Source organism: Diospyros lotus, unplaced genomic scaffold, assembly GCF_014633365.1.
Source record: "Diospyros lotus cultivar Yz01 unplaced genomic scaffold, ASM1463336v1 superscaf1, whole genome shotgun sequence".
Taxonomy (NCBI): Eukaryota; Viridiplantae; Streptophyta; class Magnoliopsida; order Ericales; family Ebenaceae; genus Diospyros; species Diospyros lotus.
Window position 1 is genome coordinate 589566 of NW_026267104.1, and position 15072 is coordinate 604637.

General features: G+C 39.6%; 1 protein-coding gene across 2 annotated transcripts in view; it reads right to left on the reverse strand.

Moving 5' to 3' along the window:
* LOC127792948 (protein transport protein Sec24-like At4g32640) overlaps nt 1–15072 on the reverse strand; it is a 28234-nt gene that overhangs the window by 11399 nt on the left and 1763 nt on the right. For both annotated transcript variants that reach the window (XM_052323630.1, XM_052323631.1), the window contains exons 3-9: nt 13867–14091; nt 13266–13340; nt 12963–13061; nt 2945–3056; nt 2337–2464; nt 1659–1778; nt 392–472 (exon numbers count right to left, since the gene is read on the reverse strand). In XM_052323630.1, the coding sequence (XP_052179590.1) occupies nt 392–472; nt 1659–1778; nt 2337–2464; nt 2945–3056; nt 12963–13061; nt 13266–13340; nt 13867–14091 (840 nt within the window). The remainder of the gene's footprint in view (nt 1–391; nt 473–1658; nt 1779–2336; nt 2465–2944; nt 3057–12962; nt 13062–13265; nt 13341–13866; nt 14092–15072) is intronic.

A 15072-nucleotide genomic window follows, 5' to 3' on the forward strand; every position in this document is an offset into this window, starting at 1 on the left:
CAGTTCCCTTCAGTGAAGAAGAACTGAAATTAAGATTCCTTCAGTGAAGAAGAAGAACTTAATTGTGAATCTTAAGATTCCTTCATATTTTCAGTTCCCTTTAGTGAAGAAGAACTGAAAAAATCACATTTTTTCAGTTCCCTTCAGTGATTGTGAATCTTAAATTGTTCATTGCAATTAAAGCAAGAGATATAAATTCATAAACTAAGAAGAAGAATAAATAATCTGATGACGAAAAGGAAGAGACAATTAGTTTTCATCCATAAACCTGAAAATGACATGAAAATTTTCTATTATTATTATTATTATTATTATTATTATTTTGTGTGAGACCAAACATTAAATTTTTCAACAGGACATTAACCCCCCAAAAAATCTACAGGACTCTGACCTGCTGCAGTGCACGTTTTAGATTGTAGAAGTGAATTGTTGAGTCAAATGTAGCAACACCCACCATTGTCCGGGGACCCTCCTGCAAGAAATCATCACCACATAAATGATAATTTTTCTCTTCAGTTGCAGAAATATGGCTAATCTGGTAGTGAATTACGATGAACAGAACTGGGAAGAATTTTAAAGATTGATTACAAAGGTATAAGAAAATCAAACTCCAGTCTTTACAGGTTTTATGATGCCATTTGATCATATGATGAAATAACAATCCAGAAGTACCAAATTCCTCAATCATAATCAACTTCAACCAGAATAGGACCAAAGATGGATGCAAACAAGGGGGAAAAAAATAAGGAGACTTATGAAGAAAATAAACATGCACCCTAGCTACTGGTAGCTGGTAGATAACATCCAGGACAATATGCAGACAAATAGGGCTCAGAATATGCAGCGGATAGATATTTTGAACTCAATTTGTTCCAGCAATCATTTGTTCTGAAAATAGAAAATTACAACAAAAAAGTTCATTAAAAAATATACACAATAAATTGACCATCCATGGAAAGCCATAGGCTCATGCAGTATATTTCTTGTTTTATGCCAGTAAATAAGAAGCCTCTATCTTCTTCACTAAAAATAGGTAATGCAGTTTTCAATGGTACTTGATATAAGAAGAATGATGAATCTTTTGATTAGAACTCATATAAACTTTGCAAAAGACATGCTTGCAAGTCTCAAGATATGGGGCATGCAAACGAAAGGATCATACCTCTTGGCCCTAATAGCTATTATGATAAGGCCAATGCATGTGCACATAACTGACAACTATTGTGTTAAAACTGAATTGATTTACAATTACAAAGAATTCAGAGTCAAGAGTAAACAGATCAGGAATGAGAATATATCAGGTATTCAATTAATAACATGGAAGGAATGATCTTACAGGCAATCTGCAACAGACCTGTCAAACAATCATCATTTTAAACATTGACTCCAAAAAAAATTCAAAATCCATATTTATCAAGGTTCAAATATTTAATCAGCCATCTAGACAGACTAGACTTCTTCCTAACAAAACACGGGTATATCTTGCTCTTTTTCTCACAACTTTCACATAAAAATTTCCAACTGATCCAGCAAAATATGCATAGATAATGAAAATAAAAATGCTGGATGAATTTATTGGAGATCACCAGATAAATATACACATCCTGACGTGCAAAGTCAAATGTTACAACATATACTGAAACAGAAATATAACATACTGGAAGATCAGCAATAACTTGGTTGATTGCACTGCAAGCTGCTGCAGTTGCACCAGTCTGTATGGCATTCATGGACACATCAATCAGGAAGAAAAAAACAGCAGGCATCGGGTCACGAACCTGGTAACAAGATAAGATTGAAAAGTTATACTGAATCCAAACATAGACAAGCAGAGGGCAGGAAGCACCAATAGTTATTCTTCCCACATCAAGGGAATGAATTCACAACAAAAGGCAGCTAATCTCATGGCATCAAAGCCAAAACTCTATTTTGCATGCATAAAAACAGTCAAAATGCAAAAAAGAAAAAACTCAAATTTTGCATAGGTTGGGGTTGGTCAACAAACACATTTCTACCTAGCCAAATGAAAGATGATGAATTTATTTCAGGGCTGGCGATCATTTTGCATCTTCTCTCTTCTAGAGACACATGACCAATAACATATACAATTATAAAGTCACAAACTGTATGCATGAATAAACAATAACAAGGCTGTGATAATTTTTTTAACAAGATATGATCATGCATATTTTTATATATGCAGTGTGCCTATTATTATGTGAAGAAATTATGCATTTTTTTAATAGCATATCCCATGTGTAGTGTGAGGACCCAGCTAATTTTAATTGAAGTAAAAATTTGACCTAGTGCATAGCCTCCAAAGATATGAAACTAACCATGTACTCCTTCGTGGCAACAAATTCAACTGTTCCTCTACATAGCTCAGGCCTTTCATCAGCATCCCTACGCTTTCCATCTGGTCCTAAATTGCAGTGGTAGTCACGGGGAGTTTCATCTGTAAATCCTGCAAAACAAAGGGCATATTGCAATTTCATACTTGACTTCTCCAGAATATATTTCAACAAGCAAAGGCAAAGCACAAAACAAAAATAATATACAAAAAAAAAAAGAAGAAGAGAAAAACAGACCTACGAACCAAAAATGAAGGGCAAGAAAGAAAACCATGTTACTTGGCAATTCATTCACACAAGTTCAGGAATAATAACCGCACAAAGCTCCTTCCGTCAAAATTTTGAAGAAATGAGAATGCATGATCTAAATAACCATGCATCTAATCACATCAGGACAGCTACAACTTCTTAATAATTGGTATCAAATGCCAGAATATGTCGGAATTTTAAAATGCAAAATAACAAAGGAGAGCTTGCTATCCCTCAACAAGACCAAACTAATGCCAGTAAAGGGGAAATGCTGAAAAGATCAGAAACAAAATAAAATGCAATAATTAAATTAAACTGAGGTCATGATCATCATCTATACTCACCACACAAGTTACAGATAAAACGTCTTCCCTGATCAATAAACTTCATGAATGGATTTATGTAACCTTTGCAACGAGAACATCGAACAGGACCACTTTCCCCGAAATCCACAACCTAAAGCAATGACACTGTAAGAGATATTGCAGACTAAAAATGATTTATTCTAGTTTTCATTCAAACTTCCTAAAATATTTCTTTTACGCACGTGTACTGGTGGATAAAGATTATATGAGCTTACAGAAGATAAGACTACAAGTAGAAACATTGGCAAGCTAGAATTCATGTAGCTAACCCCACTTAGTGGGATCAAGGCTTGATATGTTGTTGTTGTATTGCTGGATAATAGTCAAAGGCACAGCGTAAGCTGAAAGAGCAATAATCTGACAAATACTAGAGAGCAAAACCACATACCAGGAAATAACTCAAATTCAGAAGTCTAATTGTCATATTCAACGACATAAAAAATATAACATAATTCATATTTCTTAAATATTACTACCATTTATCTAGGATAATGGTTTAGTGTTAAAAAAATATTTCTAAAAGCTTTAAGCTCTTAGGATAATGTCCAACAATATACATCTAGGTGTTAAATAAATCTAATTCTCCTATTCAATACAACAGCAGCAGCAGCAGCATAAGCCTTAATCCCATGAGGTAGGGTCAGCTATATGAGTTCAAGACTTCCAGCCATCTCAATTCTCATATTCAATGACATAAAAAATACAGTCTTAATTCATATTTTTAAATATTTCTACCATTCATGTACAATAATGATTTCAGCGTTAGAAAAATATCCCAAAAGCTTAAGTTCTTAGGATAAAGGCACAACAATATATTTAAGCTCTTCAACACTCTCCCATCACATGCAACTTCATCTTACAAGCAGACTAAGAGGCAAACTGAACCAACCAGATGCACCAAGCAAATATATAATGTGAAAATTTTTGGAAGAGAATACATATAATGAGCCTTGAACCAGATCCAGATCCTCTTGAAACAACAACTCATATGAACACCATTATCCCAAACCCTTAAGTTGTGGCCAACCATAATCAAGCATTCTACCATCCAAAAAGTGGTCTTATCATGTCATGTCTGTTTGAATTACACATAAGAGACATTCAAAATGGCAATTACACGCAGTTCTGTTAGATTGTTGATGCAGCTCCATTCCTTTCAAAGTTCTTTTCCCAGATTTATTTTAATTAGACAGTGAGAAATTAGCTCTAGCGAGTAGCGACCAATGATTTATCTCTCCCAACAATGTTTTCTGGGCCCCCCTTTTCTGGCGCAATCTTCAATACTGGGAATTTCATGGAGATTTAATATGTTATTCCATTTTGTATTATGTGGAGCCAACAGTAAGAGAGAAATAGGAAATCTTTCGAGAAATTTAAAAATTACCCTCTCTTAAGGGGAATTCACATATCCTTTTTAGATGTGTTAAGAGAGTATTTGTCGTTTTTTTGAATTTTTTATTTTTTTGGACCCAATAAATTATTCAGGTTTGGTTTTAATAGGATTTTAAGGCTGCACTTCTTTAATTAATATATCTTTATCTTAAAAAAAAACTAATTTGGAAAATTAAAAAAATGTAGATCATTTCCTTAGGTGAAGCGGGAACCAATATGGTAGCCTTCCTAGGCATGACCAGAAGAGTCCTCTACAAGCTGGGACACCCGATGGAGTATGAGCGGTAGCGATGGCCTAAACCACAAATCAAAGAATGAATCCCTTGCACTCATGTGGCTAACACAATTTTTATTTACACATACCTATAAACAACCAACATAAACCAAAAAAGGGAAAATCACGAAGGGTAAGAAAAATTAAAGAAACTCCAGCAGACCATCCACTATTTCTTTTCACATAGAAACCCCTAAAATTTAACTGAGCCTTGTTTTCAGCTAAGCGTACTGAATTTATGAGTTTTTACATTCTTTATGAATCCGGTGAGACCATTTGTTAGTGTTTTGAATAAGATAGTAGCTTGTATGTAATGTCAGCAACCTCACTGATTTCATCCACTGCTTTTCAGGATTCACATTCCAACCAAAAGTGAAAATGGATTGACAATAATATAGCTTGCTTTGGCAAGCAATTCAAGGCTTCAAGCAGTAATCATATCCACAGTCAAATTTCTATTCTGACTTCTCCAATCGAGTTATTTGAATGCATGAGTACCATCCTGGTCTTTCCTAGTTTAAATGTAATGTGGAAGGCAAAGCTCACTAATTTTAAATAAAAGAATAGGTGGTGAGGGAAAATAAAAGAAAATAAGAGATGTGATTAAGAACTAATCTACAGAAGCTAACAGAATTCACATAATGAAAAGAGGCTATATTAGCAAAAAAACTGCTGTTATGGCAAGAACAGATTATAACATGACAGCTAGCAGCACATAACTTAGTTATAATGTTACCTAGGCACAAAGTGCAAGTATTGGTGGCTGTCTAGAACCGGGTATACAGCACATTAAAAATAAAATATGTCATCCAGAATACAGAATAGATGAAAAGCCCCATGAGACAAACGGCTTTAAGAAAAAACCACCTTCAAATAGAAGACGGCTGCATAAAACATGGTGCATAATCCAATGTCACAGCCCGGGGACATAATTGTAATTAAGGGAAGGATATACTTGTAATTCTTTGTTGTTCTAAGGATAGTAGGACTCCCACATGTGGCCACTTGGTCCTAACTGCCAAGAGAGTTGGTTAGGAGAATACTCTAGAATTGTAACTCTCTTATAAATAAGATGAATGCATGAGGATGGGGATCATGTGAGGATTATACCATTGATCTTTTCCCTCCTAATTCTCTTTCTCTCTTCTTTCCCTCTCTTTCTCATATTCGTCTTTCCCACCTATTCTCGGTTCTTCCTCAATTATAGAAGAAACTTCTTGTCAGATTGGAGATCTAACATTTGGTATTAGAGCCAGCAACTTGGGAGTTGGGAGATGGCAGAAAGTACACGCGCGAAGCAAACAGAATCCCGGATGGATGCCATGGAAGCTGGGATGCGCCAGTACCAGGAACAGGTGGAGAACTGTCTGGATCTCCTAGAATTGGGCATTAGAAACACGCAAGAGGAGATCAACTGGAGTCGATTGGAGTATACGGCCAATTTGGATAGAATCGTGGAGCGAGCCGCGAGCAAGCTCCGGAAGGAGATTGTTGGATTAAGCCATCAACCAACAATTGAGTGCTGCTTTGAGCATCTTTGCTTGGCAACCTCATGCCAGCCTCCCAACTGACTTCCCCCCAGGGCCTCATCGACGCCAATTCTGACTACGCCAAGAGCGAGGTAGAGGTCCAATGATCAAGGAGAGATAGGGGAACGAGTGGAAGCAAAGGAGGACAATTCGAACCGTGGGATTGGGGGTAACTAATTCACCATCCCAGGTCTAAGGATGGACATTCCCCCGTTCGAGAAGGACCAACCCCCTTCGTAGATCCGGCGGCGTGAAAGAGTATTTTATTAGTACCAGGGTGGTGGAGAGAGAAAAGGTGAACACGATGGCCGCTTACTTGGATGATGTCTGTTAGGATTGGGAGCTCTTAGAAACTCAATTCAATACTCTTAGGATGCCAATCTCTCAACACTCCTCACCTGAGAAACACCCAAAACAGATAGTATAAACTAGAAATATAAACAATAGTAAAGAAATTAAAGAAAAATACAATCAGACCAAATGTCATGAACCTAGGGTTCATAACGGGCTGAAATTGGTATTCGGAGGGATCTGAGAGGATTAGGATTAAGAATAGAATATTTAGAGGGGAATTTGGACAAAAATGGGGGAGAAATTAGAGAGAATTGAGGGAGAGCAGTAGAGATAAATGAGAGGGAGATTTGAGAGAATTCTTAGAGAGAGAATGAGAGTTTCATTAATCAATTCAAGCATATTCATCTCTTCTTACAATGGGCCTTTTTATAGGCATAACTAGCTCCTTAACTAATTTCTAACAGCACCCATGTACTCTTAACAAACAACCAAATATTTCCTAACAAACTAATATAAACCTATTACAATATTACCCCTTTATTATATCCCTATCACAATATTACCCTTCTAATCCTCCTAGGGACATGACACCAAACAGCAAGCGCAAGCGTTTATCTTAGTTCAAATTGATCAAAGATCAGTCCTACATCCAACAACAAATCCTAAGAGCAAATCCACTAGAAACCTTGAACCAGATTGCAAGATACCAGTGTTCTAAAAGGTGCTAGTCGGGCCCCAGACCGAGGCCTAGCACCTAGGCGGGGCCTAGGAAAATTGCTATTTTCAGCACATAAACCTACATTATTTTGTAACATTTGTTGCTTTCTTGCATTATTTTGTGTTTTCATCTAATAGTAAATCACACACGAATTAAATTATATATTAACAATAATTTAACTCATAAAATATATTTTTCTTGATTTTTTTCTCACAAATTTTTTCCAAATTTCCTAGTTGTTGCCCATTCAACATGTGCTTCTTGACTTTTGTTTACTTTCGGTGTTTGGTCTCTCTCTCTCCCCCCCCTAAATCTCTCGTCTCCCAGACGAGTTCCATTCTTCTCTTCTCCCTCTGTTCAATGACAAAATGGAACGACGAGGACACTTCGTCCTCCTCCTCTTCCTCTTCCACTTCTCGGAGCAGCGACATAATGGAACAGCGAGGACACTTCGTCCACCATCTCTACATGGTTCTTACAAATCGCAGTAGCCAGGCCGCGCGCGACCCAGGTAGGTAGGCAACCCATGCCGCACTCGACCCAGGCGGCTAGGCGTCGCCTGGGCCGCCTAGGCGCCGATCGGCCGGATTAATCGGCTCGACGCCTAGGGTGCCAATTAGGGCTTAATCGCAGCGGCCAAGGGCCACCTAGCACCTGGGCGACGCCTAAGCGGCTGCCTTGGCCGCATTTTAGAACACTGCAAGATACCCTCAACTCTCTATCACACAAGTACACTGCTCTCAAAACAGAGATTACAAAGACTCTCCCACTCTCAAAGCCTTTTCTCTCCTCTCGGAAACCTCACTTGTATTCAAAGACATAAATGAGTGAATGAATGTTATGTGCGACTGCCTAGCCCTCGTCTCCTATTTATAGAACATAGGGGCGTTAATTAGAAGACCGGTTATTTATACACTCAATGACTAAAATAACCCTTATAATATAACATCTAAGTTAACTACTCTAACTTAGAAAATTTCTAGTCGCATTCACTTCATAAATGAGTTCTATTGTTTTCTTCATCTTCTAGACAGAATTCCTCGTGCAAAAACCCAATAATGTCGCAGACGCTTGGTTCCAGAATTGGAGCCAAAGAAGGACGGAGTGGAGTTGGCTAGAGTTCGTTAGTGGCCTATACAATAGGTTTGGAGAGAGGATAAGGACTGAAGTCATTGAGGAGTTCAATAAGTTGAAATAAAGGGGAACGGTGGAGGAGTATCAGGTGTGATTCGAGGAGCTTAGATCCTTACTCTCCCTTGCACACCCCTCATTGGATGAAGAATATTTCGTGTCCAACTTCATCAGTGCGTTGGAAGATCTAATCTGACCCACCTTGAAAATGCTATATCTAACATCAGTTGGGCAAGCAGCAGAGCAAGCCCACCTTCACGAATTATCATTGGAAACCTTTGCTAAGAGGCATAGACTATTCTCTAAGGGTAGTAGAAAGGAGACTTCTCACAGTGGGATGCAAAAGGGGGGTAGCCATCCATGGTTGAGGAGTGGACCAATGGGCAAGAATCCACCAGCCCTAACCCTAGCCAAGGCCTTGACCTTGGATCAAAAGAGGCAGATGGGGCTCTGTTTTTGTTGTGGATAGAAGTATGGTCAAGGGCATCAGTGTAAGAGGATGCTCCTAACAATGGAAGGACAAGGTGAGGAAGAAAAAGAGGAGGCTGAAGAAGGGGAGGGGCCCAGGGCAAGTTGAGGAGGAAGAAGGTGGGGAAATTTCTATGCACAGCCTTGCACACCTTGCAAGGCTGTGCCTCGGGTAAAGTACTGAAGGTTAGAGGAATCGTAGGAAAAAGGAAGTTGGTGGTGCTCATCGATAGTGACAGCACCCATAGATTCCTAGATGAGGAAACGGCCACTGCCTTGAGTGTGAGTTGCAGGAAACTCGACTCCTCCTTTGTTTGTGCTAATAGCTAATGGAAACATGATGGTGAGTAAATTTACATGCAGGGGATTCCAATGGATGATGAGTGGACACCAGTTCACAGCGAATTTGAGAATCCTCAGGCTGAGAGGCTGCCATGTGGTGCTTGGAGTGGATTGGATGAGGATAGTGAGTCCCCTAGTATTTGACTTCAACACACTTGAAGTCACCTTTGAGATGGGGGGAGGGGGCAGAGAATCACTCTTGAGGGTTGTCCGAAAAAAGAGGAATATAAGGCAGTATCAGGGAAGAAGTTACAGAGGTTGCTGAAACAAAGGGAGGACCTCAATAGGGCAACTACATTCCATATATGCCCTGGAGATAGAAACAGCAAAGGAGGACAAGTGCCAGAGTGGATCCAGGAGAGAATGGCCCTACCTGCCCCAAGCAATGGTAGCAGCCACCCCAAAGGTACACTCTCATGAACCAATTCATAAATTGTTGATGGAATTTGAGGGACTCTTTACCACCCCCACAACCCTTCCCCCACACCGATTCCTTGATCATTCCATTCACCTGAAACCCAACAATGAACCGGTAAACCTTAGAGCCTACTGTTATTCCCCTGTTCAAAAGGCTGAGATTAAAAAACTAGTGAAAGATATGTTGAACAAATCCTTAATTCAACCGAGCCAAATCCCCTTTGCCTCACCAGTTCTCCTAATTAAAAAAAAAAGATGGGTTATGGAGGTTTTGTGTGGACTACCTACCGACAGCTAAACTCCATAACCATAAAAAATAAATTCCCAATCCCCATCATCGAGGACCTCCTTGACAAACTAACCGGGGCATCCATCTTCTCTAAACTAGACCTTACATCAGGGTATCATCAGATTAGGATGAACCCTAATGATTGTCCCAAAATAGCTTTCAGGACTCACCAAGGACATTATGAGTTCTTAGTTATGCCCCTTGGGCTTACAAATGCCCCTGCAATATTTCAAGCCCTGATGAACCACATTTTTGCCCCTTACCTACGAAAATTTGTGTTGTACTTTTTGATGATATTCTTGTCTACAGCCCTAACCTAGAACATCATTTGATTCATCTCAGAAAAGCCTTTGAGATCCTCAAAGCCCATCAACTTTATATGAAGCAGACTAAGTGTACTTTTGCAGAAATTAGGGTGGAATATCTTGGCCACGTTGTCACAGGTCAAGGGGTGAGTACTGACCCCCAAAAAGTTGCAGCTATGGAGCATTGGCCTACACCTAACACCCTAAAGGAGTTAAGAGGGTTCCTAGGGCTCACTGGATACTACAAAAGGTTTATCAAGGGTTATGGTGTAATCAACAAGCCTCTCACCAATTTGCTGAAGAAGAACAACTTCCATTAGGGACCAGAGGCAGATAAAGCTTTTGAATCACTAAAGGAGGCCATGACTCAGGCCCCAATCCTGGCCTTACCCGATTTCTTCAAGGAGTTCATCTTGGAAACAAATGCTTGTGACATGGGAGTAGGGGTCGTGCTAATTCAAGAAGGGAAACCGGTGGCTTACCTAAGCCAAGCCTTGGCCCCAAGACATGTAGGGTTGAGTATATACGATAAAGAACTACATGCTATTTTGATGGCCGTGGAAAAATAGAGGTACTATTTGGAAAGGAGGAGGCTCATCATTCGAACAGACCATAAGAGTCTAAAGTTCCTCTCCCAACAGAGAGCACACAATCAATTGTAGAGGAAAGGGATTACTAAGTTGATGGGGTTTGATTACTGCATACAACACAGGAAAGGGAAGGAGAATCTGGTGGCAAATGCATTGTCAAGACAAGAGGACACAACTGCTTGCCACGCCATATCAACCTTGGTACTGGATTGGGTGCAGGGCATCACACAAAGCTATGAGTAGACCCCATGGATTCAAGAGATACTTACTAAGCTGGCAGTGCAATCTCAGGAGGGGACCGAGTACACACTCAAGGGGGGACTCCTAAGATACCATGGTAAAGTGGTCATAAGGGGAAGATAAGCCACTCAAGCAATGAATCCTCCAATCATTGCATGATTCACCCATAGGAGGCCATTTGGGGTTGAATGTCGCCTATCACATAGTGAGAGAACTCTTTTATTGGCCAAGACTATAAAGAGACATGACAAGGTATGTACTCTAGTGCACCACCTGCCAGCGGTGCAAGCATGAGTAGGTGCCCTCACCAGGCCTGCTACAGCCTTTGTAGATACTAGCTCAAGCGCGAGAGCAAATCACCATGGACTTTGTGGAGGGTCTGCCTAAATCAGAGGGGTTTGATACTATTTTAGTGGTGGTGGATTGGATGACAAAGTTTAGCTACTTCCTTCCCCTGGCACACCCCTTTACTGCTACTGAGGTTGCCAGGAAGTTGATAGATTTGATTTTCAAGGTGAATGGGCTACCCAAGGCGTTTGTATCTAACAGAGACAAGGTGTTTAAGTCAATTCTGGAAGACACTCTTTCAAGGATTGGGAATCAAGCTTCAGATGTCTTCAGCTTATCATCCAGAAATTGATAGGCAAACGGAGCATGTAAATCAATGCCTAAACTTCACTAAACCGAGGAGTTGGAGTAGGTGGATGGCACTAGCCCAGTGGTGGTACAACACCAACTTCCACACTACTCACAAGAGAACCCCCTTTGAAGCCCTATTTGGTTACCCACCCCCCATAATTCCAGTTGTTATGCATTACACCCTCGCTGAAACTTCAGCTGATCAGTACCTCCAAGCAAGGCAGGAGGCACTACAAGCCATCAAAAAAGAGCTTACCTTGGCACAACAGAGGATGAAGCAACTAGCTGATAGACACCACTTTGATAGGGCATTTGAAGTGGGTGAGGAAGTCTATTTGAAGGTGAAACGATTCTAGCAAAGCCTTTTTTGCAAGCAGCCTACATCTAAGATCAGCCCAAAGTACTATGGGCCCTTCTGAGTCCTTTCTAAAGTGGGACAGGTAGCCTACAAGTTGCAACTCCCAGAGGGGGTGGGGCTATACCCCGTGTTTCATGTGTCACTCCTAAAGAAGGCAGTTGGGCCATCTCAGACAATTAGCAAAAAAGTGTCGAAATTGATTGAAGAACAGGTGGTGGAGGTGGAACCACAAGCTGTGCTGGATAGGCGGGTGCTCTATCAGGACTCCGTGCCCCTCACACAAGTCTTGGTGCAATAGTCACACTTGCACCCTGACAACACCACTTGGGAGTACCTCCCTAATCTGCTCCAGCGATATCCCAGGGTGACTAGATTCCTTTAATTTCTTGGGAACAAGAAATAATTCGGGGGGTGGGGGGGGGGAGTTGTCCCCGGGGACATAATTGTAATTAGGAGCAGGATATACTTGTAATTCTTTGTTGTTCTAAGGATAGTAGGACTCCTGCATGTGGCCACTTGGTCCTAACCGTCAAGAGAGTTGGTTAGGAGAATACTCTAGAATCGTAACTCTCTTATAAATAATATGAATACATGAGGATGGGGATCATGTGAAGATTATACCACTAATTTTTTCCCTCCTAATTATCTCAATTCTCTCTTTCTCTTTCTCTTTCTCTCTTCTTTCCCTCTCTTTCTCATATTTGTCTTTTCCACCTATTCACAATTCTTCCTCAATTACGGAAGAACCTTCTTGTCAAATCGGAGATCTAACATCCCAATATTTAACCCAATGCTCACTCAAATCTTGGTAAAGATTTCAGACACAATTCACTTGGTGAAGAATGAATAACTTTCTGCTTTTTGGATAGGTATGAAAAAACATATTTCATAAGATATGAAAGACATAAAAAGAGAAAAATAACATAGAAAAAATAAATCAATTAAATTGATCTATTACTGAAGCAGAAAATATGATACAAAATTAAATAGGAAAAAAATTGAAGCCCTTACCTGGATGGGCTCTTCAGATGGATTAGGTAGGGCCATTGGTTGAACCATCAGAGCCAACTGCATTCCAGATGTTGTCAGAAGATCAACAGTACATGGGATCTGAAGAACAGACAAAGTTACCAATTTAAAATCAGCAGGGTTAAGTTCAGTACATAGGCAACAACCAGCTGGTACTGCAATAACAATTTGTAGCACCCATATTTGTCCATCAACCCAAACCCAAGAAAACGAGTAGAAAAAGGAGATTAGGTTATATATATGCAGAAAAATATACTGCACTGACAGTAAATATTTGATTACAACCTGATTGATAGTGCACCTCAAAAACCGTGGACTGCAATTGCCAGTGTCCTTGACAATGTAATCGCTTGTAGCAGGCTTCCATAGAAAAGCATAAAAAGGCAAAATATCAGAAAACAAAAGCATAACAATAATGGTGATAACAATAAAAGGAATGCATAACAATAATGGTGATAACAATAAAAGGAACTCAAGGGGGTGACTCTTTCCACGGTTTTAGCCAGTGAGCCCAAGTCACAGAGGAGCAGTAGTCTGCTCCAAGGCCACCTTTGATAATGATTTTAATAATGGACCAACAAACAGGAAAGAATTTATGGACATAGAATTGTCGATGTTTAGCTTTGTGATGAACATTAGCATGCATATTACATCAAATACCAGTTATATATTACTGCAGCATGCTTTAAAGTGCATCAAGTTATTCCACATATATGCACTTGAGAAAGTGGAAAATTTGCAGGAAAAGAGAGAAGAAACAGAGAGAGAAAACTTGAACAGATAAGAATATAACGTTGTTACTAAAACTAGTCAATCACAAGGTTTAACAAGTTCCTTTTAAACCCTTAAAATTCAATATTTTCCACGTTAATAGTCAAAGAAATACCGGAGGGGGATTAGCCTGATTGCCCTGACGAGTTTCATGCAGAAGTACAGAGGAACTTGTTATGGGGCGAGGGATTTGGTTCGGATCAATCTTTGATGAGCCGATCGTAGATGCTCCCATTTGACCCATAGCAGGAGACATGGCAGCCATAGATTGACTTGGAGGTGGCATTCCAAACATTCTAGGTGGTTGTGCAGCACCAGGAACAGCTGAAGGTGGAGCCACCTGAATATTTCATTAAATTCAGCTTGCAGACTCAAGATGAAGTGAAAAGGAAGAAAGAAAAAATAATAACTATAAGACCTCAATATCTTCATAACTAGGTACTCAAACACTGAGAATTAGAAATGCAATGAACCCAACTTCACAAAGCAGAAATAATCACAGATCAACAGGGGAAGCTTAGGCACCCAAAATTAGTCCATGTTCTCATTAAAGCTTTTTCATACATGAACATCTATGAATACAATAATCATAAAAAATTATGCATGCAACGGATTTCCTAGAATAAGAAATAATTATTAAACCAAAGCACAAAGAATCAGAACTCCATAGGGGGAGCACAGGCACCATTAAATCATCCAACTACTCATTAAAACTTCTTTATTGCAAACAGTGAAAGATTTAATAATCACACCAACCATTCAGGCAACTCATTTCCTAGTTTATAATTTGTTTCAAGAACAAGAAAAGGAAAAAGATAAATGCAACTTAAGATCAACCCCAACAGCATACACACCTCAATAAATCTCCCCCAACTATGCCTCTCACACAAACCTCCAAAACCATTTAGAAAGGAAGGCCTTGTTAATAGCCTTAAAGTTTCTAGTTTTGGTTGGAGAGCAGAGCTTAGCTCAAATGACCAAGTGATACCAACATGTATCCTTTATAAGAGTGACTCTCCCCCTTCGAACAAAATATTCTCTTCTAAGAAGCAAGTCTAGACGTACATTTACCAATAACCCCATCTCAAATGCCTTGCCTTTAAAGGAAAATTCCTCAATGAGACCAAGTAATCAGTAAAAAAAATCAGCCAACACTTGTTTTCCAGAAAAAGGTTCTGCTGCTTATTGTCAGTGCCTCATATAGCTAAGATTTTACGTTTTGTTTATTGCATGCGGACTGCTCAAAGGAAGGTAACAGAGAAGTACCAGATGCGGCTTCTTTGCTGTTCTCTCATTTCAAACTAATGCCATTGCTAAAATC